Source organism: Anarhichas minor, unplaced genomic scaffold, assembly GCF_050575085.1.
Source record: "Anarhichas minor isolate MPS153535 unplaced genomic scaffold, ASM5057508v1 ptg000026l, whole genome shotgun sequence".
Classification (NCBI taxonomy): domain Eukaryota; kingdom Metazoa; phylum Chordata; class Actinopteri; order Perciformes; family Anarhichadidae; genus Anarhichas; species Anarhichas minor.
Genome location: NW_027466472.1, coordinates 9,751,041 through 9,778,681, shown reverse-complemented (window position 1 = coordinate 9,778,681; position 27,641 = coordinate 9,751,041). Strand labels below are relative to the sequence as shown.

The 27,641-nt window shown below is 42.5% G+C and overlaps 3 protein-coding genes across 7 annotated transcripts in view; all 3 read left to right on the top strand.

Annotated features, from left to right (window-relative positions):
- Positions 1 to 264: 264 nt before the first annotated feature.
- Positions 265 to 13,623, top strand: oafa (OAF homolog a (Drosophila)). The gene is given in 5 exon segments (XM_076101076.1): positions 265 to 327; positions 330 to 569; positions 11,494 to 11,628; positions 11,765 to 11,945; positions 12,781 to 13,623. Coding segments are annotated over 5 exon segments (894 nt in total). The 3' UTR covers positions 13,056 to 13,623.
- Positions 13,624 to 16,979: 3,356 nt separating this feature from the next.
- On the top strand, positions 16,980 to 18,363 carry tlcd5a (TLC domain containing 5a). Its single transcript, XM_076100851.1, has 2 exons — positions 16,980 to 17,314; positions 17,707 to 18,363. The coding sequence occupies exons 1-2, from the start codon at positions 17,119 to 17,121 to the stop codon at positions 18,240 to 18,242; spliced, it is 732 nt and encodes a 243-aa protein (XP_075956966.1). The 5' UTR covers positions 16,980 to 17,118; the 3' UTR covers positions 18,243 to 18,363.
- Positions 18,364 to 22,097: 3,734 nt separating this feature from the next.
- Positions 22,098 to 27,641, top strand: part of arhgef12a (Rho guanine nucleotide exchange factor (GEF) 12a) — a 36,737-nt gene continuing 31,193 nt past the window's right edge. For 4 of the 5 annotated variants that reach the window (XM_076100231.1, XM_076100232.1, XM_076100230.1 and 1 more), the window contains exon 1: positions 22,098 to 23,486. In XM_076100231.1, coding sequence (XP_075956346.1) covers positions 23,455 to 23,486 — 32 coding nt within the window. In that variant the 5' untranslated portion in view covers positions 22,098 to 23,454. The remainder of the gene's footprint in view (positions 23,487 to 27,641) is intronic. The other variant, XM_076100233.1, reaches the window with a different exon arrangement.

Here is a 27,641-nt window from a genome sequence, read left to right as displayed (position 1 = left end):
AGGGGGTGGGAGCTGAAATGCGCATGATCTTAACAACGCCGGAGCGAGAGACTTTGAGTGGAAGTGAACTGACGTTAGGCTCCCAGAAGTGAGAAGCAGAGATTGGAGTCCAGGTTTTCGTCTGATTTCCAGGAGCGTGCTTGTTCTTCTGGAAAGTGCTGGGCACACGGGGGGCCATATGGAATTGCGATATATAAACTAGAACCCCACTTTGAATATGAAGGAAAAGACTTTACGAAAAAATCCAAGATTAGTTAAGGGGATATGAACGCAGATCTTTGGATTTCGCCTCGATTTTTTTCCCCCTCTGTCGGGTTCAGTTTTTGCGTCTTTTGGGGATGTTTGCGAGTTGCGTCTCTGCGGCTTCAGTTCGGATACTGACCCGCCTCTGCGCCCTGGTGCTGGTCGTCGCGTTGGGACTCGGTTCAGAGCTGCGGGTTCGAGTCCGGCTCGTTGACGGACTGGTGACCGAGGAGGTTTTGGAGGCGGACAGTGAGAGGGACTCGATATCACTCGAATTCAAGCAGGGAGATGGGACACTCATCACGTTTCTGGCGGACTTTAAACAGGTGAGAGGGGGCTCCTGTTTACCATTCAAACTAAACCTTGTCCCTTCAGGGGATGTCAATTCTGCTAGGGTAATAGCGAATTTAAACTGGATAGTCATGGTTATTCTAATGTTAAAAGCCATTCTTTCATCCTTGAAATTAGGCACAATCATATTCCTTGTTTTTTGGGACCTTTGAGACCTTCTGGGATCCTCCCAGGGACTGTAATTGGTACCCAGCCTTCACTTTTTTTAACCATTGATTTAATCTTATCTCAGTTGTACCTTATTGCGGCTTCAAAGTCTAAAGGGGGTGTGTGTTTCACATGACCAAAAAGCCTGCTCTCTAATAAACCCAAGTCATGTCCCTTGGGGTGAGGTCTATAGTCCAAAAACAAAGTGATAGGCAGGAGTAGGCGACATAAAAAGGTCACTTGATGCCTTTTGTCATTTCTTTTTTGATTATCTCATGAGATCGGCCCCAAATCCATATCCTGCTGAAATCAGGTATAACCACAATGGTGGTCAAGCTAAAGGGTTGCCTCCAACGCAGGGTCCACAATCTGAAGCTTAAATGAAAACATCCCAAAAGCCTAATGTGGCAGACATTGCACCAAGCACATAAACTAAAGTGGAACTTAGCAGTAGTTTCATTCATCTTGTTCCATCTTGAGCTCGAGAGAGGTCCAGACAGCTGCTGCTCCTTTCGATGTGGATGTCCACACACCCCAATGGTCTTTAAACCCCTGCTGCTGACGGGTCCAGCCCAGAGCTGATCATCAGCGGCCATATTTAGCATTCTTCTAAAAGTAGACGGAGCAGATCAAGTGTCCCTCCCTGACCAGCACTACATTTGTGTTTTTTTTTTGGAAAGATGAAACTGTTTGACTTCTGACAATGACTACACAGGGACACATAAATATACGGCCTGGAAGGAAAACTACAACTGTGCATGAAGTGGGATCGGGGGGGGGCAGCGCACAGAGCAAAGGCATGTGTGTGTGTGTGTGTGTGTGTGATGGTTGCTGTCACACAGAGGCTGACAGGCTGGCGAGATGTGAAGGGGGAGATTTACCAGGATTAAGTGGGCATGTCTGACCTTTTTGATCTGCATGTCTGGTTCACTAACCAAAACAGCTAATTTAGAGTTGAAAGAGAAGAGTCCATCACCCCCAATCATTGGTGACACACCATCACAAAGAAACATACACCGATCTGTGGGCATGGAGCCTTTGCTCGCTTGCGAAGCTGCCCTGTGTCGCTGCGTCCCTTCACGCATTCGCACATCCATGCAAGCGCACATACGTATGCACATATGGTTTAGTTTATTTGAAATAAAGACAACATAACCTCTCGGATCACTCCCCCCCCCCCCCCCCCCCCCCCTCTCTCGCTCTGTGTCTCTGTCACCCCCTGCCCCCGTCTTGTCTCCTGCTCACTTCTTCCTGCTCTCTCCTCAATTTCTCCTGCATGTGGTTTTCATTCAGCGCTTGTGCAGTATCTCCAAGATTTGTGGAAAGTTGGAAGAGCTGTCCCTTCCAGCTGCCATGAATATACAGTTCAGATGAACGCACGTGGGACGAAGAGTGTTTTAACAGGGATGTTAAACACTGGAGATTTCTGATGAACTATACAGCCAATGGTGGATAGAGATAGGTACGGTGCAGGTTAAAGTGTTATTCCAGTTACTCATTATTGAGTGAGCAAGCTTTTCCCTTTTAAACTTCGATTTTCTTACCATCCAATTATACATGATTGATTCATCCAGGATGGAGGTGCATGTTGTGATCTTTGCTATCACTATATAGGATCATTAAAAAAAATCCTCTATACATAATCATCAGCTGTCTTGCTCTGTGAAAATGTGGCAAAAAGATGTGATTGTAAATGCTGCAGTCATCAGACATTGACGGAGTGGTCTGCTGGATGGATGAGAGGAGGAAGTTTAGTCAACCTTCTCCAAGCAATGAATCACTGTGAGAATCAGCCGTGCTGTGATTTCAGGAGGTCCACGTTTGCTCTGGAGGCATGTAGACATGTGGAAAAGATGACGTGGTTTTAGCTAGCGCGTGACACCTCTGTGTCATGTTGAGTGTGTCTCTTTATGTAGATTGCTGTAATGATTTACGGTGTCTGTTGCTTCATTGATCTTTTTTTTTTCTTTGCCCTGGAACTGAGCTCCCATGCTGTACCCAACAATTGCCACCAACTCTGTTGAGTGTAAATAATGAATGTATATATTATCATGTTTGTGAAAGGAAGGCGTCATGGTAGGGAGTTGGTCATCCACTGTGTAATCTGTACATTGTGATGCGTTGCTTAACTTTCTCCTGCCTTTTTAGGGATTTGTTTATAATCTAAATATTTCAATGCTATCTGGTATCGCAGTCAAGTATTTACAGCTGAATCCACTCTAAATAACGTAGGATCGCTGCAATGTGTTTGCAGTTCAGTAATATCCTGATGACACGCTCGGTGTCGATGTCCAATCTTTTAAACAGACACAAATCAGATTTCTGTTGTAGCCTAAGATAAGACGGTTCCTCTTCAGTCATTTGCAGATTCAGTAAATATCTTTTCCTTCAACCATCACTGCAACAATTTATGGTCTCACACAGTCTTAAGACCTTGAGCTGAACATAAACCATGTCTTGGAAATGTATCACATATTTTGGTTCTTTCCAGATGTAGAAGCTTTGTCAGAGAGGCTAATCAGTTTGTACTCTGTGTGTCTTGCTTTCATGTCTAACTAGTGGGTTTGATCAATGCAGGAATGTGAGTGACTCCACAGGCCTCTCGGCTGAGCTAACACTTGAGGAAGGTTTCATTTCGGGGATGCAGCGGTGCAAAGCCTTGTGCATCTGTAGTTACATGCACCGTGGCTCTATAGTAAAACATCTGCGACGACAGTTTCAACATTTTAGTTTTTTTTCTCTTTTTGATTTATTTAGAGATTAAAGAAACATTCGGTCACACTGATTGCAGAATAATGTGAAAAGGCTGTTTCTACACCCACACTAGTGTTTTCCGATCTCGCTTTAACTGTCTGCTGTCCTCACAGAAAGACCAAAATAGTGCAAATGAGTTTAAACAATGTCTTTTGGGGATGCATAAGCCAGTAGCTTTATAACGTGACGACTAACATTTTTAAAAAGCATCACTATCCATATTATAACAGCACATTTTAAAAGGAATCCACATTGGAGAGTACTTGTCTGTGCTGGAAAGATTTAAATGTATCCACATCAGTGTACACATGGCATGAGAGTGACCCATTGCTATGCTGATGGGGCACGGGAGCAACAGATGTTAGAGGCCACTTGACACTATCTCACACTATCATGTTAAATGGGTCTGGATTTTGTAAACAATGGCGCCGCGGTGAGAATGAGCTTGCTAGGTGTTTTATTGATTCCCATTTCATTTCAGCTTTATCAACAGGATTGTGTTTCAGCCATGGGGCTTATTTACCCTCAGGTCAATTCACTCTAGTGTATGTTGTGATTGTCTTCAAAGCACCGCGGCTTTATGGATACGCCCAGCTTGCTGTAAGAATGAATCGGAGATTCTTCACACACCCTCGTGTGCTATGTCAAACGCAGGATTAAAAGAGTTGGGGGGGGGTGGGGAGGCAGGTTGGTTGGCCTTTCTTTGTGCCATCCCTTTGGGATGTACAGTAGAGTATCTATGATTCATTTTGGCAGGAGTCCGTTCTCTCACAGCCTTCACGTACTGCATCCCATGGTGATATTGTTCAAATGGCTTTGGGCTGTGGCCTTTATTAGCTATTAGGCAAACTCTCCTGTGTGGGAGGCTTTGCTGGCAGTCCATTTTGCTTTGTGGGAAATACCAGTTTTTTTGCCAAATGAAGCAACTGACGGTTGTTTTTCCCTGATGGCAAGTAAAGCACATCAGTTGCAAGTCGGTGCAGTGCAGTCACCACATTTTATGCCTTTTTTTTAGTTTTTGGCTGCCACACCTTGCCTCTCACTCTACCCTGAAACACCATCCCACTTTGTCACTTGCACAAACTTGTGAAGTCTGTTTTTACAGGTAAATGTCACCTGTTCCGGAAAATGTTGTTGTTTCAGACACCGTTGAGGACGCGTCATAGGGGCACACATCCTCTCTGCTGATGTGAAAGGTTGTGAAAGGCCACAGTGAGTCAACGGCTAGTCACCAACGCTCTGTGAAATAATCCGAATGAGAAACCATCTCACAATAGATGCTCAGATAGTCAAGCTTTTGTTTACGTTGCACAGTACCTTAGAAGAACTCTACTCCTACTCATTTCCCCTTTTCTGTGCTGTGGTTCCTTTCAGCGTGGGAGAGAGAAACTCCACAAACAAGTTACTGTGTGAATCAGCTCTTACTTGTGTAGAAAAGTGGCTCTACTTTCTTGACATGTTCTTTGGAACTTGAGTACATGAAGATCCTGTCCGGTTACCCTGCGGGGAGAAACAAATGCACAGATTACATTTTATACCTGAGAATATTTCAGATGTGGATTGTTTTCTTATTCAGTTTGTTCTGTTGCGATGTCTGCATGCAGTGGACCCTTTCAAAGATGAACCCATACACTTAATCTTTCTCCTGGCCACCCTTTGTTCCCTGCAGGAAATATGCTTCTTCTATGGCCTTGTTGTGGCCCTTCAAGGCCCCACATAGGCCCCCTTTGGCCTCTCGTGGCCCCTCAGCCCCTGTTGATGTCTTTATCCTTTATCTTCCTCCTGCCAGCAGGCCAGATGTTCGTCCGTAATGCTGCTGATAAAGAAAAGGCTTCCAATTTACCACAGTCCTGCAGGGAGAGAGGATATATTGACAGCTTATTTTAAAAAGAATATATGTCCAGAGGCCAGGGACAGTGGACTGCAGGGTGCTGTTGCAACAGCCTTTGATGGACAAAAAGACAGTAGTTGTGGCTTGCACTGTTCATAGTTGTGATCATTTCAAGCTACCTCAGAGGTTTTAAGATTGCAGTTGGCAACAAAACAGCCAACAAAGGGTTGGGTTTATGCCACCAAAGCTTCTGTTCTGTCCTGAAATGTCCTTTTGTCAAACTCATGGCCGTGTCCCTTTGGCTAGCTCAACCTGGTAAATTTCAAACTAGATGTTTGACTTCGCTGTGCAACCCTTGTGACAGTTCAGTCAGTTCTGGTGCTTACGTTATATGGGTCCACACCTGGGACGGTATTACATCATCCTTTCTCTTGTCAAATAAACTGCTCTGGTGTTACTATAGAAAGAGCCGGGGAAGTCGAGAAAAGAACGGGATGCTTGGTTTTAAAGAAACCTTTGCAAGTCACATTTTCCAAATAGATCTGTAAAAATGTCAACAAAACTGACATTTCCTCGGTTGCCAGGTCACACCCACTAAATTGAAGCTTGTTTTGATAACAATTTAAATGTAAGAATTGGATTTTGTTGGGGGGGTTTTGGGTTGTTTAAGGATAATTGCATATATTGAAGGAGACAATTATGAAAATATCTGCCTTTTAGAAAATGAGATGTAGTTGAAATTATCCCATCATTTTTAAATGCCTTCTCATTAAATAGCCGTTTGTTTGTCCCCTGCAACCGGATATGAAAGCTGTGGGACAACAGTTCATGGCTGAGTGGGGCTGTAGCCATCTCTATTGTTTATGCCTGATCTATCTGCCTCATTTCCTTCCCTGTTAGCACCCACTGTTTGTGCCCCTCTCATTTCCTGAATGCAAAGTCTCCATAAACAGTTTGGGTGTCCGGATAATTGTATCCAGATTCTGTGTGAAGGAATAGTTCCCTCATTGTGGTCTGCACATACTTTGCACAGGTTTGAAGTAGTGCTGGGTGGTATGACCTTAAATGTGTATCGCGGTATTTTTTAAGATTCTGGCGGTTTCACGGTATATCACGGTATTTTTATATAGGTTTATAGTGGCTTACTCTACTGTCAGGAGTACATAGAATATAAAAACAGTTTAATGTCATCATGTATAAAGGCTTTGATTACTAGAGGGTTTGCTCATTTGTTCGTATAAAGTTGGGACAGCAGTTTGGCTGAAGTATTTTCGCCCCGGTAAGACATACCTTGAATCCAGTGTTTTAATCATTGCTCTGAGCCCGTCTTTCTCGACTGTCTGTAGCGGGACCATGTCCTTGCATAGCTGGATCGTTATTGCGTTCGTAATGTCGCTCCACCGCTTGCTTTTCTTGTCATATGCAGTGCCTCGAACAAATGCCTCTTCAAGCGATGTCTGACCCTTTGGTTTCACCGTTTCACTCGCCCTAACGTCACTGGTTGACGACCAAAATCACACTCTTGGTATTCCAACTCATGTTTAACAGACTGTTGTGCTACCGGGCTAGCTAGCGAGCTGTACCCAGCATGCCGTTCGGTGCCGCCCAGCACTAGTTTGAAGACTTTTAAAGTCTTCATTGGAGACTGTTGGTGGAGTGTTTGTATCTGTATTTCTGAGTTCATGTGTTAACACTCCAAGTAAGTTACCATCCAATAGCCCAGGGGAACACCTTTCTTTCTGTGGCTTCCAGTGTTTTTATTGTCCATTCAGTGCCACTGTTTACTAATTGGTTCGCTCTTTGGACAGCCAGGTGTGACCGGCTCAAATGTGACTCCACATTCCTGCCTTTGGAGCCCATGTAATTAGCTTCAACTGAAGCATTTCTTAGCGCAGCGGCTTTTCTCCCACTCCTTTTGTCTGTGTGAGTCTGTCTCACCCTCTCTCCCTCTGTCTCCCAACATGATCTCTAATCCCTGCCTACACCTGTGCTTTTGGACTGGGCTGCACCACGGCAAACATCCTCCCCATCACCAAACATCCGTATGTTGTTTTTAAAGGGGAGTCTGGGCCATTTGGGCAGGTTAGGGGTCCTAAAAGTAAACACAAAATCTCACCACTTATGTCTCTACACATAATATAATGCTGAAAATGTTAGCTTTTATATTAGCATTGTCTTACTGTGCAAGCTTGGTAGCTGGTGACTAGGAGAAGGCCTTAAAAGAGAAAAAAATCTATTTGTTAGTTGTTGTTTTTTATGTTTCAGAAACTGTTTTGTTTGCTTGAAAAAAAAGGCCGACTCAAATACCCACACAAACCCACAGTCATCCCAAATGACTCATCAGAGCGTGGCTGACCAACAGTCCTCCGCAGCCAGCCAGCAGCCTTATCAACAGACAGGGTCTTAGAGGGGATTGAAATACAGGAAGGACCTCCTGCACGGGGGATAGCTACTGGCACGCTGTTTGTTTTTGTGCGAGTGCGTCTGTGTGTGTTGGAATATCTATTCATGCATGCAAATGTGAGCTGGCACAGTTGGTATTGCTCCCAAAGTGAGATGTACATGTCTTGCAGTGGTTCTTTCCCTAGGACGTTTAAAAAAAAAATAATAACTGCTCTTAATAGAAAATAGCCTGATAATTCTTTCAGTTTAGGGCTTCACATAGTTCTTATTTTTCACAGCCAGTAAACCAGGTGTGTCCTCTGTGAATGTGTAGCTGGGTTACAGCTACGTTGATGGAGAATGGTCACTGTAAATGGCAGCCTTTGACTGTGTGAATAGGCTTTTGTGCACCTCTTAAATAACCTGACCCACCAAAGGTAACCACCAATGAAACAGCCCCCCCACCCCCACCTCCCGGCTTTTTAACAGGTCTCAGTGTTACCCACTGGTCAGCTTGCATGAATACAGACTTGTGTTTGGCAGTTGGCCAGTGGTCGTTTGTCTGCAAATGTAAGTCCCGGGTGTCAAGGAGCAATGCTTAGGAATCTGTACTTGTGTGGAATATTTATAGCCGTGCTGACATTTACACTGCTCTGGTCGGGGGGGAAACTCAAGGCCTCGCTGTCCTTTGATTATGGTATTACCCGCCTTTTTCAAAGGTCACTCCTTTAATTCTTAGTGTCCGTACCTGGTGATTTTCTGAAAATGTTGGTGTGCAAGCCTTTCATTTCACGTAGGTCTGTGGAAATGCACTTTGACTGGGTGACTCCTTCTCCTGATATAGGCTTCACGTCCTTAAGGAGTACTTGTGAATTCAAATGGCCTTACTCATCATTTTCAAGCTCTTGCAGGCCCACTTGACTATGCTGTCCTAAAGTTGAATTAGTGCTTTTCTATTCAAATGTATAACTAGCATTAACTTTATTTACTGTTTGGTAACTGGGGATTTTTGAGCAGCAACTGACACAATCTTTATCTGTTCCCATAGCACAGATAAAACGGCTTCTGCCGCAGCAGGAAATTGATATTACCTCCTGTTATCCCACTGGAGCTTGACTCCTGCCTGCATCATATCTGTCTGATCCTCTGTCAAAGTTATTCCACACCAGTATCTTCCCCTATCAGTTTGCATAATTCCCTGACTTAAAAAAAAAAACCCACCATCAACCCACCACCCTCGCAGATTTTGATCACTTTGTTCAATAATCACACTCTCCCGGTGTTGGGATACTGCCTGTCATCATAACAACAGGTGTCAAACCTCCTTTTATCGCACCACTTGGGGTTTCACTCTTTCCCTGCGTTTTATTATCTCACACTTCTGAGTGTGTCTGCACAAACGAGTCGTTGTGTGCATGCGGCGGTGCTGGTTTCAGGCAGGCACAAGTGAGGCTGGTCTTGTCCAAACAAACAGCTGAGTCCAGCAGCTTCTGTCTGGATGGAGATGTGGAGATGATGTCATTGTTATTACCCCATTTGCTTTTAGAAGGCATGCTGATTATTGTCTCAGTAGCACATAAACCACCAATTTTTTCAACACCAGTTTGTTATTGCCATTTAAAGGCAACAATTACATTTAATTTCGTGCCACCTGTATGATTAAATGAATAGTGCGAGGATTAGATGAGAGAGGTAGATGGGAAGATCGAAACCACAAATTGTTGTTTTTACAATGTATTTTTTGTGAGGATTAAACAAACAAGATATTACGCCTCAATTAGTGAACTTTAGAGATGCAGGGAGGCGGATGTTGTTATCTTCGGAGAGAGTCAGGCTAGCTGGCTCCCTCTTTTTTTCCAATCTTCATGCTAAACTAAGCTAAGCTAATCTATGGCTGTAGCTTCATATTTAGCAGACAGACAGATTTCTTCTCATCTTCATTTCCCAAGATGTTAAACAATTTCATTAAAATTAAATGATCTATTGTGTGCAGATGACTTGACATAAAGTTACATCAGAAGAAGAAGCCACAGTACGCGCTGCCGCTCTCCCCTCGCCCTTTTTTTGGCCTAAATCTAAATGCCGGGCAGTAGAAGTAGACAATCATTAATCTGGACACAAGAGGAGGAGGAGATCTCAGCTTCTACACTTTGCTCACGAGTAAGATCCAAAGAAGCAGTTTGTGGAGCTACCCTTCTTCTCTGTAATTACCCAGAGAGCCCTGGGGCAAATCTATGTGGCTGACACAAATGCCTTCCCTTCGTTTCTCTTTCTCTTTCTCTCTCTTTCTCTCTCTCTTTGGCTACGTGCACACACACACACACACACACACGTACACGTACACACACGACGTCCCAGCGTAGCGCCATGTGTCTGCAATATGGGAGGTCTTGAAGTCGTGGCCTCTGCGTCGCCCTACACTTGAGGGGGAAATGGCACTCTTGGCCGTCTCTCTGTCGGCATTGTACTCCCTCTTCCTTACATCTACTCTGTTCACTATAACATATTCATGCCTCCTGTAGTCTCGGCATCTTTGTTCTTTTTGTAATAAATCTGAGTACTGAGATATTATTTCACCAACATATGGTAATATCTGAGGTATTTAACGTAAACTTTCTGTGTCCTCGGGTCCATGTTTCACTACACCGATCAGCTCACAGAGATCTGATCGTATAAATGGTATAAAGCCTGTTAATCAATATTTGCTCTGTAATTTGCTTTTCCAAAGGTCAAAAAGTATCGCATGATTGTCTTGTGAAATACCCACGCTTTGCACGTATTGTATGCCCGCCAGAAACTCTTTTCACAGACAAAAGTGGTTGAGGAACCAGTGATCATGCAAAGTAGCCTATAATGAACTACAGAGCGTAAACACTTCTGAGGCAGGTTGTATTGCTTTCTTGCCAGCGTGTACACTTCTGCATACAGGAAGTGGGACAGAGGAGCTTAAGGAGAATTCACTGGGGTTATCTCTGGGCTGTTTATCTGTCCCAGAGTCCCTCATGCTCAGGGAGTGAAAACCTTCAAACTGCTACTCCTCTGCAGCCTGTTTGCTTCAGACGGGGGTGTGAAAAGCGGAGGAGGGGTGTTCGGGACTGTGTATCTGTCTCAAAGCTGAAGCCAGCCGGAGGGTGGGGGGGGTGTCTGATAAATGGGAGGACAGGTCTGCTGCTCCGCTCTCCCCACTGTTGGAGCTTCCCATCATGCTTTGCATGCCCTCTCACAGAACTCTTTATGGCCTTGGGTTTGGCGCCAGATCTCTCACACACTTGCCAACAGCAACAAGTTTTCTGGTGAATTCTCCACTATCACCATTTTCCTGCCTCCACAGTTCCACATAAAACAGTGCGGTATAATGCCTCTGACTTTTACGGCATGTGAGGAAACTTCTGATAAGTTTGTCACGAAACAGGCCCAGAGCCTTAATTTGACAGTACAAATAACCAGAGCATGACTGGAGCTACGTTGCACAGGCCTACAGACAAAGTATAAACAAACTGTCGGATGAGGCTCTATGAGCGTAGCGGACACAACCCCCTCTTTACTCTTAGCAGACGTTTGTTTGAACATCTTTGATCTCCACATATTGAGTTACTCTCAGTGTCTGGAAAAGTGCTACATTAAGTACCGGAATGGAAAGAGTATTTGTTGTAATCTGTATGAGCCTGTACATATAAAGCGTAAGTTATTATAACCTCGCTTCATACACCACTTTAACAACGTCTTCATGGGAGTCGTCTGTTTATCCGTTCAGCCAGTCATGTCTCATCCCTCATGTCTCGCAGGATGTGAAGATATTCCGAGCGCTGATCCTGGGCGAGCTGGAAAGAGGGCAGAACCAGTACCAGGCCCTGTGCTTCATCTCTCGCCTCAGCCGCAATGAGATCATCCCGAGCGAGTCCATGGCCCGGCTCAGACAGGTATGATGTCATGGCGTCAAGCAGAATATGTGTGTTATGTGTATTATTTTCAGGTCTTGAAAAATCCAATTTTTTACAGTGTATCGTTCAGAGCATCTGAGGGTATGAACGCTGATCGTTTGTGTTGTCTGCGCAGAAAAATCCTCAGGCCATTCGCTTGGCAGAGGAGCGGAGGGGATTGGAGCAGCTGGAGATGAGCGCCGCGGTCAATCTGAGTCAGGCCTCTCAACTCAGCTCCCACATTCACAACATGTGCAGTGAGGCCCGGGAGGCCGTCTACACCAGGGAGTCCGATGTCAGACACTGGCTGGACCAAGGTCAGGGGTCATCTTATGTTTGTTTATCATTGAAACCAGCATAAGTTCTATGGTGGCATAATGTCCCTCTGTTCTCTTATCTCTTTCTCGTCTCTCCCATCCCCCCCCCCCAGATTGGCTATCCTCTCTAGCTCTCTACTGACACTCTTTATCGACCAGATGCTCTCTATCTTTCCTGTCTCTATCAGACAAACACCTCTTTCCACTTCATTGTACTGATCTTACTGCTATCTTTGGCTTTTTGTTGATAAGGCTCTATTATTGTTCATGCTATCTATGTTTACCTTCCTCTGTGTCTCTTTACGTTCCTAATCAATCTTCCACTTAATACCGTGACAAACAATCGAATCATTGTACTCCAATGTAAACATTGGAGTACAATGTAAACATTGGAGTACAATCCTCACACTTACCTAGATTGAGAACATTTCCATCAACGATTTGTTTTTAAAAGGCCTTTTTGCAGTGGTAACCAGTATTTTAACAGCGATGAAGTCCAAACTATTCAGGCTGAGGAGAATCCATATGACGGCACCATTGTCCGCTGACAGCACTGTTACAGAGGAAACAATGTTGATGGTCATGGTTCAGCAAGCACTCCGCACCATTATCAGCGGAGGGAATCACACTAGCATCTCCTTTGCATAACAAAGCTCCCCTTTTACTGCTCCACCTCCCCTCTTTTTACCCACTTTGTCCGCCCTCCTCAGTTCAATACAGTATTGAATGGAGCGAAATCAGAAAGAGAATGATTCACACAACTCCATGATAGCTTGCTTTTGTTTTTAATACCACAGGCTCTGATAATCATGCCCGTCTCACGTCTTTGTTATAGGAGTGGACGGCTCCATATTCGAGGTCCTGCCCCAAACAACAGAGGTGCCCGGCTTTCAGGCCTGTCACTCTACTAAAGACTTGTGGCAGCCCTGTCTCTGCACATACAGCCTGCGTCTGGAGTGGTACCCATGTATGTTGAAGTACTGCCGCAGCCGGGACTCTACAGGCAAAGGCTCGACCTACAAGTGTGGCATAAAGAGCTGCAGCAAGGGCTACCATTTTACTTACTATGTTCCACAGAAACAGCTGTGTCTATGGGACGAAGAGACCTAGCATTTAGTTCTGGATTGTTAAGAAAAGAGAAATGCTTCTTTTTTTTCTTCTTTTTTTTTCTCCCAGCCAAACCAATGCTCTCCCACCCAAGCTATTCAAAGTAAACACATGTAACACTGGACCTCGGTTTATGTGATGTGAAGTTAAATGTCTCAGGTGGGGAGATCCAGTTGTTCAAGGTGAAACAGAAACGAATTCAGGTTCCAATTGAGACCAAAACCTTTGAGGAAGGAGAGCTGCAGCACGTTGTTCGAAGAGGGCCCACTGACTTTAAGCCTTTTCTGGGGGAAATGACATATCGTTATTAACTATAATGTGACTGTTTAAAGAAGCTGTCACTTTCGTGCCTTTTTTTTTTTTTTGGGAGAAATTATTGGAGCAGATTATAGATGCCAACAACAATAACCTCCCAAACAAGCTCCGGTATGCACAAAGCTAGACGGTGCATTTCTGCTCAAGTAAACACCAGCAGAGGAATAACAGAGTCCCACTCTGATTACAGGAGTCAAACTGGACAAACAAAATCTACCATCCTGGTGAAGGAAAATTTGGATGGTGGAGTCTTCTTCCCTATAAAGCTCTGTGAAAAAAACTGTTTGTAGCCAGCTTGTTTATCACGATGTAAGCTGGCGGGCAACAGAAATGCTTCTTCAATGCTGGCTTTATTTATTTTGGTTGCAAAGTGAAATTATTGAGGACTATTTTTGTATCTTTTTGCATTAAATAAGCTCTTGCAGTCAAAACCACAGGTCCTCAGTAACTACAAGTATCCACACACATTTCATCTGGTTTCTAGGCTCATCCATATGTCATGCTACTTTGTTGCCAAGTTTTCATGGTTTACAGAGAGTTTGGATAAACAGATTAATTATCTTCTCATTAGGATACTTGTAGTTCTGCTTTGCCCACGAATACCCAACACTCACATTCTCATTATGTTTAAAAGTGCCAAATAAACCAAAGTCAAAGGAATTACTGTCAAAAGAAGGGTGTAATGTTCCAGTGTCTTGAACCAGACTCTTCTCTGTGGTGTTTTTCCATGTTAGGATTCACTAAAACTGCAGTATAGCCTTTTAAATAATATATACTGCCATCTTCTGGTGAAACAGTGCTTCTGTTTATTATGTTTTCTGTCACTTCCCAATTTTTTTTCAGTTATGTTTGTTCATCTCAGCAGTTAAATGTCTATAATTTATACAACTCAGATCCCTAATAATATTTGATGCGTAATTCAACTTGTGGGACCAAATTTCATTTTGTCTGTCTGGTCTTAAGAGAAGTCGGTTAAAGTATGATTTGGTTTTTTCTTACTTCCATCTTCATTTCAGTCTTTACTGCCATATCAAACGATGTATGTCATGCTAACTAAAGAACCAAATGAGTGGAACATTTCTATTTGTAACCTTTACTGGTGATAAAGTGCCTTAACATTTCCACTGATATCTTTGCTATGTAACTGTAGATTAAGTTTGTGAACATATTTTTTCTATGAAAGAGTTTTGAATATGTTGTAAAAAGTTGGGGGAAATTAAGCAGTTCGGTAATGTACCATATGAGAGTTTTACATGGATTTCAATAAAGCCTTTCTTTGCACTTCATATAGTATTGTATGTATTTATTTGTTAATTATTTTGGGACATTTTGTGTCTTTATTAGACAATTTACAGTGGAGAGTTGACAGGAAATAGGGGAAGGGAAGGAAAAAGGCGTTGGGGGGGGGGGGGGGGAAAGGTCCAAGGCTGGACTGCATAGGGAATGTTGGGGCTATATAATCAGCATCTTAAACCCCTTGGCCTCCAAGATGCCCACTGATGTTCAATTTTATTGATAACTTGATACTTCATTGTGTTCATGTGGAAAATAGCTGTTTACTGACCCAATCACAGGAGGTCAAGCACAAGTAGGCTACAGCTTCAGCAAAGGGTGGGAGTGGGACTGCATTGCTGGTGTACACATGCCACCAGGGTTTCAACCCATGTCATGCAAATGAGATGTTATCTGCAACCATAGCACCACGGTTCACCCCCTTATTACACATGTAGGACTGTTAGTAATATTAATCCATTTATACGCAATGTCGTTCTTCCATTTTGTCCCCCCTGCTGGAGAAGAACGTATTTGTAATTCCTGCTATCGACCACACGGTGTCGCCACCGCTCAAAAAAAGATGAAGCCGCTTCCCATCGCTTTGGGAAGATGGCAAGAAGGATGGAAACATACTTTTTCTAATAAACATTAAATAAACGTGCCATGGTCTCTTTAACTACGGTATATTTTGGGATAATACAACCAGGGCACATTCTCGCTGATTCTACTAGTTGCTACACCTGCATGCACAGCGACTTAATATGGTGGAAGTGCAATCAGGGATGCTGAAGCAGGCTGTGCTCACGTTAACGACAACAAAAAGCAGGCACAGTGTCCGCTAACGCAACCTGTGACGTTCGCCTACAGAAACCTGCACGGAAAGATATCTTCACAGGAGACAAACCGCGCAGGATGTGAACGAAGAGACAGCCACATGTTCACAGTCAAGGTAATGATATTTCTTACTGCGTGCGTTATAATCCCACAGAAAGACGCTGTTAGCCGTTTGGACGTTAGCTTGCTACCGGTTAGTTTGCTAGCATAACTGATCCGGCTAACTGGGTAACTTAGTTAGCCGTTGAGAGAGTATCTTCTGATATGGAGAGCTGCTTCCTTTCCAGTCTGACCGCATCAGCTGCTCTAGGTGTAAACAGTCAGGTGCTATATTACGTTAGCAAGGGGATACACGTGGGAACGCGAATACATTGTTATAGTTGACTCTAGCCTGTTTATTTTCTTTGTGAGCATCTTACAAACCTATAAACTGCCTCCACATATTTCATTTAACAGTCCTAGTATCTCAGGAAAGGTTAATTTATCATGAATCAAATACAATCTACAATTGTATTTTCTCATTTTGCTATGTAAAGAAAACAACTGTGGAAATACGAGATGCATCATCCCGGGTTTAACTTGAATTGTATGTATAACACTTACTTTGTGTTTTATGCTACTACTAGTTTATTTATTTAGTTTTATTGACTTATTATTTGTCCTTGCGTCTCCCGATCCTGTGACGGATTTGTATCTGTCTTTTGTTTTCTTCTTTTTGTTGTTGTGTGAACAAGTGTGTCACCTGTAGACAGAATAAAACCAAATCAAACCTCTATATACTCTCATTCATAAACATCAAACTCTACCCATTGCAGCTTTTTAACGTCACAGGTGGAATTATATATACTTTAGTTGATATTTGATTAATATTTTTTTGTAATTTTCAAGCACATTTAAAACATTCTCTGCCTCTCCAATTTGAGGATTTCATGCTTTCCTAATATTTGATTGTAAACAGTCTTTGGACAGCAATTTGAATGCATCTCATTGGGTTATAAGGGGCTCTTTTCACTATATTTTGGCATTTTAAAATCCTCATTCGAGAAAATGATTTGTAGTTGCCACCCTATTTTGCAAGTTGTCCCACTACATTTAGTATTACTGCTTCCTCCTGACAACAGCCAACAGTCAACAGCGAAATATTTTATTATTATTTTACGTCACTTCATTTGAGCTGAAAGAATCTTCCTCTCATGAGAACTGTCTGAGGCCTCGCACCTCGTAACCTCTCATCTAGTTTTGAAACTTGCTCGAAGTCTTTGAGACTCGATTGAACATCTTGTTCCAGTGGGCTTGACCATCTGCATGGTCTCACCTCCTAGTGCAAACGTCACAGCAGAAGAAGAGAGACGTCCCCCTCACCCCACCAGACCCTGGGCCGGCCGACTATAGTGCCATTATAGTTCAAGCAAAGGCTAATTGTTGGTCACTTACAAAGGAGTGCACAGTCCAAGCCTCTGGACGGTAATGCAGTCTCTTTCTACTGTAAGCGATATTACAGTGCGAGATGTGCCTCTGCACATTTTTTTTTTCTCTTCTCTGTGTAGTGTGATTCAAAGTTGGCTTTGATGACTGAAGTTTGTGAGAGAAGCTGCAAGTTGGTTTCGTGGTTTCCCTCTTTGTTTTGTCTCCAGAAGAGAAGATGGCACTGGTTGTGGTTGGTGCTCTCCTGTGCATCTCTTGTTGGGTCTCTCTCTACTTTATCCTGTGTAACCTAAACGGCTCCAGGAGCTGCGAGTGGAACTGTCGCCTCGTCACCCTGGTACACGGCATCCTGGCCGTCTGCATCACGGCGTACATTGGCTATGTGGATGGACCCTGGCCCTTCACTTATCCAGGTAGGACGCTTGACCCTCTGCGGACTCAAATTATCAACGTTATTGCTTGAAAAATGACTTAAATGACAAATTTGTTTACATGGCTGCAGATGCATTTATTGCCATTATTGATTAATTGTTTCAGCTCTACATTGTTTAGCATGTTGTTGAAAATGTGTGTAACTTGAAACAGCTGTTGGTGTGCACGTTTTAATTCAAACCACTAATTGGAACAATTTTTGAAAGTGGTGACCAAAGCATTTTACCTTTCCTGTTTTATTCGGTATGGCTCAAAGTTCTTAATCAGAAGTTTGTTTTGATGTGCTGACGTTAATAATTATCTGCTTCGTCTTTGTGATACCATGATTGTCATATTGTGTAAAGATATACGAACGAAAAACTGTTTCTTTCAGGTACTAAGAACACTCCTCTGCAGATAAGTGCCATGCTGGTGAGCCTGGGCTACTTTATTTTTGATATGGCCTGGTGTGTGTACTTCCGCACAGAGGGACCCGTTATGCTGGCCCACCACACCATGAGCATCCTGGGAATCCTGTTGACCCTGTGGCTGGGGGAGTCTGGCATTGAGTCGTGCGCGGTACTCTTTGGCAGTGAAATCACCAACCCCCTCCTGCAGGCACGCTGGTTCCTCAAACAGACGGGACGTTACAGGACGCTGCTGGGGGACGTCGTGGACGTCCTGTTTGTGCTGCTGTTTGTGGTGATGCGAGTCTTCGTGGGAGGCACAATGCTGTACTGTGAGCTGATCTCCCCAAGACCCAGATTCTTTATCAAGTGTGGGGGAGTGGCTATGTACGCTCTATCCTGGGTGTTTATGGTGGACATTGTTCGATTTGCCATTCGGAAGAGAAAGAGCTGGCACAAGCAGAAGACAGACCAACAGGAGACAGTGGCAGCTAATGGTCATGAAGGGAAGAAGAAGGACTGATGGCTCGTGCTTCTCTAAAGAAAATCTGTTTGTTTTTCACTCTGGACGCTCAAGGGGAAAGTACAAAGAAAGTCAAGTTTTTGTATGTTGAGCTGATAATAAAAAAAGGGTTATTTCAATGTCAGAGCAACTCATTTTTATACAGCTATTGCAGCTGAGCACATGTTTGAATATTGTGTACAATGTGCAGTTAAAAAACACAGATGTAGTTTATGTCACTGAAAAGCCAAGCGCTTTCTACAAACACATGAACAGATGTTGCTTTCATTTGCAGTGAACTGTGGCCTAGTCATATGTGGTGGTGGTGCTCCCAAGGAAAGCTCAATATTAGGAAAGAGACCGCTTGCATGTACTGTCCTCCTTGTGAAACATTTTCACTCATTTCAAAATGTTACGATTGGTTACCTAATGATATTTTTTTTTTTTTTGCGCATGGTAAACTCAGGGAGATGAAGTTATATCAGAATGTTGGGATGGACTCCAGAGAAGGTGTGTGTGATGTGTTTGATTACTTTGTTTAATCCACGTCACAGCAAAGACATTTCAATAATTTGACTTCCCTTGTGTAACGGGATACAAGGAGAGGAACATTTGCGTAGCTCTACACCGGTAATGCTACGATATTATTTTGCAGTCCATCCAGTTTTTTTATGTTGACTATAAATACCTTGACATGTTGGGTGAAATGGTGTCAGAATTTGTACTTTAGATAGTGTATTAAGTTGTGTGTGGTGTATGATTTCAAAAGGTCGGCACTTGTACTAATAGCTCCCACTTCGTTTTATAGAGTTGTGTTTAAGTCTCACAAAGCTCTTGTCAGGCAAGATAATTCAATACAATCTATTGTGAGCTGTCTGTACATTCTCCTGATCTTGTGTCTGACTTCTTCGGTTACATTTATTTTGTCCAGCACTTTTTTTTTTAAAGTACATGCTCTACACTTAATCTTTGAGACAAACACACGCTACTGTCAGGACCAACCAGGTTGCCTCTGACTTGGGACAAGATGAAAATCTGTGCAATCATGCATTCAGCTTATGTTTTTAGCCCCTAAAATGTCAGATATGAATTATCTACTGTCAGTAAAATCATATTGAGATGATATTACACTCATTCCAAACATACTGGATTAACTAATTAATATTTGGATTTACGTGTGAAGAGTTTTGTCTTTAATGTGTGATTTTGCCGACATTCGCCACAATGTGATATTAATCAGAAAAATGTTCATCTCAATATTGTGATATTGATTTCCACTATATTGTCCAGACAGAACACACAAGTGCATTTTTGGGATGAAAGCAGGTGGATTGAGAATATTACAATTCAGCCCGCTCCGTTTCTGAATTTGCTCCATCGCCAAGAAAGTTACCAAACTACCAGGTTTTAACTTTGTGCTCAGACTTTATATTGTGTTCCTATTTTTATGACCATATCCTGCTCGTGATCATAATATTATTGGATATCTAGCGTAACGTATTAAATCGCCTGCCATCCCTTTGTTCTATATTTATATTTGATTTGTAGCTCATACGAGGTCTCTTTATCTAGTTGCCACTGTTAAGAATCTTCTGAGCATCACCGTTATATCCAAGAAAGCAAAAAATCTAACTGGTGTGTGCCTTAGTTATCTGAATGTACTTTCATTATGTTTTGGTTGGTTTTTGTCTTGTGCTGTACTGTAATAATGAACCATTTTCAGTTTGGGATTTCATAATTTGCCTTTGTAATCCCTGAGTGAAGTCAAATAAAGACGTGATCGATTGTTTGTATGCTTTCAAATACATTCTGAACTCCATCATTTAAATATCGACGAAAGAATCAGCTGCATTTGCGTCATTAAACACCCCAGATTGTATCGCACTGAGACTGAAGTTACATAAACTGTCCACACGATGGTGTCATATCAATTATATATGAATGATCAGTGAGGAGACAGGGGGACAGTCATTTGGCAATGCTAAAATAAGTACATTAATAAGTGGAAAAAAGCTTTTACAGCATTGTCAGCTGAAAATAGTGTCATATTGTACCTTTATCAAAATGTGTAATTGTTGGTGTCCTCATGAATTCAACAGTTTAAATATGTGTGCATTAAATCCATGTTTTCATGCGTTGAAGCACACAAAGGTTAACATTGTTGTACGTTACTATATACACAGTGTATTGCATATAATGTAGTATTGTACTGCATAGTGTCAGCTGCCAGAAACACAAATCATGGAATCGGACAATGCACAACACAGTGAAGATAACCATATACAGTGTACGACTTTACACACAACACACAAATTACTGCACATATTTCACTCGTGTACTGCACTATGGTAAATGGACAGATTCATTGTAGTAGTGCAGAAACTTGTCTTTTGAAAACCACTGATGACATCCTTTATTGTGTCATTGGTGATCTTAAATACTTTTTCTTTTCTCAGTTTGGTAAAATAACAGAAACTTACACGTACAGTAATTAAAGAAACATATTCAATGGACTGCTAGTGGGATCAGTGAATATGGATTGCACTGACTATGTGTGATCTTGTGTACACTGACACCGCAGTAGATTGCAGATTAATTTGAAACTACAAAAATACAAAGACATGAATGAAAGCCTCCAGCTAGACTTGAATATATTTTGCATTTTCTGTCTATTACACTCTTTCTCACACATTCATAACACAAAACACCTGAGTGTGTTTTCACTCTGTTCCTTTGTCTTTCAAGCTTGTGGACGAGTTAAGACAGTTGCATCAGAGTGTCTTCTTGTTGATGATGGACAAGGAGTGGACCGTAAGCTGTAAATAATGAACATAATGACTATTCTCCCAGTCTCAGACCAACCACAGACCAGCAGAAAGCCATGAAAACCATAAAATAACCATACACATCATACACATAATCATCAAGTTAATCAACCACCGAAAGGAAAGTGCCTCCTTACTGGAAAATGATTAAGGCTGGTTTCCCAAACATGGAAATGCAAGCAATCATGCTATATCTATATCCAACAACTATAGGCAGTGTTGTCTTTACCAATTAATCTATTGAGTATACAATCTATATAATAGTTTAGTCTGTAAAACACAGAAAACAGAGAAAACTCCTTGGTAGTCTAAAATCCAAAGATGTTCAATACAATTATATAAGAAAAAGAAAAGAACCTGCATGAACCAAAGAACGTTTGGACTTTTTGGTTGATATCGATTGGCAAAATTGTTGCTGATTAATTAAATAAGAGACTAAACTATGAATCACCAAATAAACACAACATAACATCTCTCCCTCTCTCCATCTCTCTCTCTCTCCATCTCTCTCTCTCTCTCTCTCTCTCTCTCTCTCTCTCTCTCTCAATGCAATCTATGTTAAATTGTCAACTAATGTAGTGGTCTGATATACTATAACTGTATATATTTGGGCTGAATTAAAAAAAATGCAATCGATTGATAGTTGTGTCTATAAAATAATCAACAAATGGTAAAAAAAAATCACAATTTTCCCAGTGTCTGAGGTGATGTCTTTAAGAAAACAAAATATTCACATTTGAGAAGCTGAAACCAGTGATTTATTTATTTATTTATTAGCTTTTGACATTTTTCTCTAAAAAAAAAAAAAAATAAAAAATGCTCACTCGATTTTTCTTTTATTGAAATTTGTCAACTAGTATAAAATAACTTATATGGCATACATCAAAATGAAATGCTATATAAATGAATAATAACATACTCTAATATTACTACTACTAGTAGAAGTAGTGTTATCATACTGTTGTTATTATGTCCGTGTTATTTCTCAGCCGTGTCCCCCAACATGCTGAAACAAAGTGAGTTTTTTTCCCGTCTCTCGGCGGAAGTGGTTAGTGAAGCGCTGCTGGACTCCAACAGCTAGCTGGCTAGGGCGTTGCTAGCGGCAGAAAGTGGGATTTTCGGTACCGCTTTTTGCAAGTTATTTCCTCGTACAAAATAACGTCTCGCGTTGGAGAAAACGGCGTTTGATGTTAGCTGAAAGTTCACACCGCCTCGGTGGCCTTTTGTCGTTGTCGTTGTTTACAGAGGACCGTTAGCTTTGGACACGGAGCTAGCCTGCTCGCATCCACGGGAATTGTGCCGAGAAACAACTGAATTGTGGAAACATGGAGTCAAGGAGCGTCGCGCTGTGCTAACCGACTTCCCTGGATTTTCTTTCCTGAAGGAGACTTTTTTTTTTTTGAAGGACGTATTACGGAAGACATATCGCAAGCCAGGCCACATTCATGCCGCGTTGTGCATATATATTTTGGCTCATTGTTGTGAACGGGACTTTGCTTAGTTTGCACTCGAAACAAGAGCAAACGGAGCAAAGTTTTTTTTTCTGCTAGAGCTCATCTGTTTTGTTAGCTGTTAAGTTAGCTGGCGAGAAGGATTTTCTCCCCCAAAAAACACCCATTGTGCTTTATTTTAACCGACCGTCTAACCGTTTTAGTTGTTTTTGTGTATCTCACGTCTTACACCGGTATACCATTAGCTGCAGTTGTTGCTAATTCGTAACACGGGTCGTTTCAACTCAGTATTGAGCTATTCTCATGGTCACGGGAGAGTGTTATCCACAGCCACAGGCAGGCATTTCTGGGAACAAGGAATACCAAATGGGACTGGTGGGATTTCCAGCATCTTAAAAAAAAAAAAAAAAAAAGATCATTTTTTTTTTTTAGGAACCGAGGCCATTCAGCCGGACCGGGGGGTGGTGAAGCAGACGGACTGCATCGCAGGGCCGAGGTGTCTGTTACATCGGGATACATATCGTGCACGGATGTGAACGCAAAGGATACACACAAGGAGTTCATACATGCACGGAAACTTGTGCCAGCTGACGCAGTGTATTTATTCGTGTTGCCAACATATTGTTTATAGTCCTGGTCGGATATCATCCACAGCTAATACGACAGAGGCCCCGGATATTGTTTTTAAGCTATGCTCTGTAGATTCCTTGCTTTCCGATTTTTGGGGCAAGGAAGTAACGTTTATTGGCTAGCGTATAGGTAGTGTTTTTGTGTATGGACGTGCCTTGCAACAACCCAACAGTGTCCTACAAGTAATCTATCTCCAACACCATTATCAAAGCCCCTGCCTGCTTCACACTTATGCCAAGAGAACGGACGCTCCAGGAAATCGCCTCATCACACTCTGGACAATGTTAATCGGATATAATTTGCTGCGAATCTAGAACCGGAAGCCCAATGAGTGACACACAGTCCAGCTTCACTGACAGGTACAGTATAACAACGGCCTTTATTATTCTGTGAATGCACTTGTCTGCACTCCTCACTGTAATACAGACATTTTGTTAAAGTTTCTTCAAACACAGCCCACATTCTGGTGAAAACATGTTTTACATGGTCCAAGTAAAGCACTCATTTGTGGTGCTGTGCTCTGTAATAACTATGTTATACAATCTAATTACTGAGGAAGGACATCAGATCTTGATGGAAACTCATGCTGATCTCAGCATTGGGTAATGGGAGTTCTCTGCAGACAGTAAAGTAGTACTTGTCCAAGGGATTGAGAAGGCCCGCCACTGTTTGTGTGTGCCAGGGAGCAGTCGCCTGGGATCCATGTGCACCTTTCAACATCCCTATTACATCTAAGCCTTTTAAAGCTAACCTTCTCCTACACCTATTAAAACAATCTCTGGGTTTAGACAAGACCGTAGCTCCGTCTGCTAATCACCTTATCTACGGCAACTGTCAACTCAAAAGATTTGACACTTGCTAAAACCAGCGGGCTAAATGATGTGTCAAGACCCGAAGAAAACACTGAATGGCAGAGAAGCATCAGTCTGTATAGTCCCAATCCTCTGGGATAGAATTGTCAATATTTTGTTATTGCATCTTCACAAGAGTTAATTCCCCTATGGTTTCGTACCTGGAGTATAAAGTGGTTTTCTACTCTCAATATGATGAAAACGAGAAGTCAAGCTTGATGCATTACATCGAGCCTCTCCACCTGAATCCCACATACTTGGAATGAGCTCGGGTAGATTCATAGCAGAAGGACGCTTTATTGCACAGGTTGTGATCTGAAATCTCCTCCTGGCTGGGGCACGAGCTAGAGGCTAAAGCCCAACCCCATTTTACATGACCCCCCTCCCCCACTGCAATGATGGCAACAGTAGCTGGCACCAACTGCTATTGTGATGCTGTTTTTACTGTGTGTGTGTGTGTGTGTGTGTGTTTTTTAATAGTATTACCACAGTACAAATCATTGCTGTCCAATCACGTATCACTCACAGAGGTATTCCGGATGCCATGAAGCACCTAATGTTATGTTTCTTTGAGACAGTGTAGTATATCATACAGTATATTTGTCATCTCAGATTTGCTGCTTCACTAATCTGTTCATCTTCCCTTTAGTCCGAGTATGTTGGGTGACATCTTTAGTGTGCGTCTGTTTGTTTGGGTTTCACAAGCTCCGTGTCCTCTACGTCACAATTGTTCCTCTACCAGTAGAACATGATGCCAGCCATGTTGTTAATGTAAGAAATACACAGTGTGACATCAGTAGACTGGGAAAGCAACTAGCTCTGTACCTTTTTGTTGCACTAACATATTGTTTAGACTGCAGCTGATTTCAAGGGTGTTTTCCACAGTGGTTGATAATTACTTTATTGATTAATTGTCTTTCCAGTCTCTCCTTCTCTCTTTAAGTCCGATTGTATTTCCCCGTCCTTGCTTCCTCTACCTCTATGCGTGGTGTTGTGCTTTTTGTTTTCCGCTCTGTCGGCTGTGGTTGGAGTATGCATTCAGCGTCCATTGGGGCTGGGCTGCCGGCCGATGGGTCAGTTTAGCGTGCCATTAGCTCTTTGTCATTGAGTTCTGCTGATCTCCACGTTCCCCCCCCCCCCCCCCCCCCCCCCCCCCCCCTGAGGCCCTCCCAGTGGAAGTGGTGCTGGTGACATCACTAATAGTAAACAATAGCTTTTAGTTGGAGCAATCTGGCTGCCCGCTGAGTGCTCCTTCACCAGCGTAGGCCAGGTACATTCAGGGAGGCTGATTGGTCATGTGTTCATCACTACCCTGTTTGAGGAAAAATGTGTGTGGCTCGGTAATGCTAATAGGGTTGCAACTAACAAGTTTGTTATGAAATGATTCATTATGATTGATCATGATGTAAGTGTTTGTTTTGTCAGGCCAACAGCCGAAAAACATAAAAAAAGAGCTTTCGATTTATATTAAAATAAAAAAAAGTGAAAAGCAGATGCTTGGTGTTACAACTGGATACAAAAAAACGAAATCAAAATAGTTATCTATTGATATTCTGTCTATTGATTAATAAATTATGTCAACACCAAAGGATAATAACGTGGCTCTGGAGTTGATGTTTCCCTGTCGTGGAATCCTCACGATGAATGTTTTCATGACTAGTTCTAACAGGTCGGTCTGCTTGTATGCGTCTCCTGTATTTGGCATCCCTCCCTTATAATGCACTACTACTCCATCGAGTCAGCACTGATACCAGGGAAGCTGCGTCAGCTGCTCTGAACTGTGCATTTAAACGAGTATCCAGGAGTCATTTTAAGCTCTGATCACAAGTGCAGCATAGCATGCGTTGGAGAATGTTGTCATTATACACTTAACATGTTTGCTGCAACTGGGAGATAATGTTTATCTTTTGCAGTTTGGCAAAATAACTCTAGTTCAAGTCTAAACAAACTTCTGAAACTATCTTTTGGTGTTTGACTGTTGGTTACTTTAAAACCCTACGTGTTGAGGCCCGTCGGCCTTTCTTTCCCATTAATACTTTGTTGCTGCATTTTTCGGTCATAGCAAGCTCTTGCCAACCTAAATATTACCAGGTCGTTCCCAACTGATGCATTTAGATAATGTCTTGGCTCAAAATGTGACAATGGTGGTATCTCAACCATCTACAAGCTTTTGTTTTTGAATGCAAACACATTTAAACATGCTCCAGGTTGTGAGCAGGTGTGCGAGCCCCCATCTTCCTACCCGGCCTTTAGGGAACCCTGCTTCTGGATTATAGAGTAAGGATTAGACTTTTGAAGTCTAGTCATTTGAATTTCAATCAAAATCTTTTTACAAGGTGGTCTAACAATACATTTTAATTGAGAGGAATACCTTTACACAACACATCTTATGTAAAACAAATGCCACCTACACGATGCAGTATAGTGGTACACAGAAATATCAGTCCATCAGGAACACCTCAGTAGTCTTAGGGCTTGGACACATGTCGCTTTTTCCGCGCCCTCCAATGCATTGTTGTCGATGTAGACGCACGGAAGGCGTGCTAAAAAAAGTGAGCTCAAAGCGAGAGCGACGCCGTTTTGGCGCCTATTTTTCAGGGCGCGATGGCTGCGCCCTGAGATTTACATAGTTAATCTTTTGGAACACAGCAACGAGCACCGCATGTCATGTGACGAGGAACAACCAATTGCAGCCGACAGATATCTTTCCTTTATTCCGTAAATATCGGTCTATGGTAAAGATAAGAAGTAAAAGTTGATTATTTTAGTGCAGGGCTAGGCGGAGCTTTACGATCTGTCCCACGGACAGTGTTTTAATGATATAATAGTATCATATTATTTTATTACAGCCGCTTAGCAATGTCAGGCGCAACCCGTCTCCGTGCTCTGGAAAGTTGGCACAAGAGCAGGAACCCAGTTCCCGACCAACGTGCCTCGCGTTTTCCAGTTGGTAAAAGTCGCAGCATGTGTCCTCGGCCTGATGCAGTCAAACACAGCAGCTCTGCAATAAACCTTTACAAAGAGTATCATGTCATGTCACCATGTGCCACCCTGGAGTCATTCTACCGTTGCAATTACAGTTGTCAGTGATGTCTTTAACACAGTGCTCCGGAAATTGGTTTAGTTATTGACAACATGTTCACATTTAGGTTCAGATGGCTGGCTGTGGATTCTCTTTGCAGCAATTATCTGCATTATCCTCTGACAAAAGCTGGAATCAAAGCTCTATCTTTTCATTATTACTTGAATTGTTTGTATTGCAGACCAAATTCTTAGTTTTGTTTATTTATAGAATGTAAATGAGGACCTGAGGAAGACTGCTCACACCCGGATGTCAATTTGGCAGGCACACACCAACTCTCACTGTACTCTGTTCATTCTGGCCAGCTCCCATCTCACCCTTTTTCACACACTCTCTCAATCGCACCCATCACTTATTCCATTCTCTGCTTCAGTCGACCTGTTTCTCCCATCGTCACCATGTTTTCATCATGCCTGGAGGTAGGGAGTAGAACATCAAATTAGCCTTCCCAAATTAGCCGTGTATAGATGAAAAGTGGACAGGTGGTTAGCCCATTCTGTGGTGTAGCATGGGCCCTTTTGTGTGCTTTTTTGAGGGTATTAATATTCCTCTTTAGTTATCTTAGTCCAGACAAGCCTGGC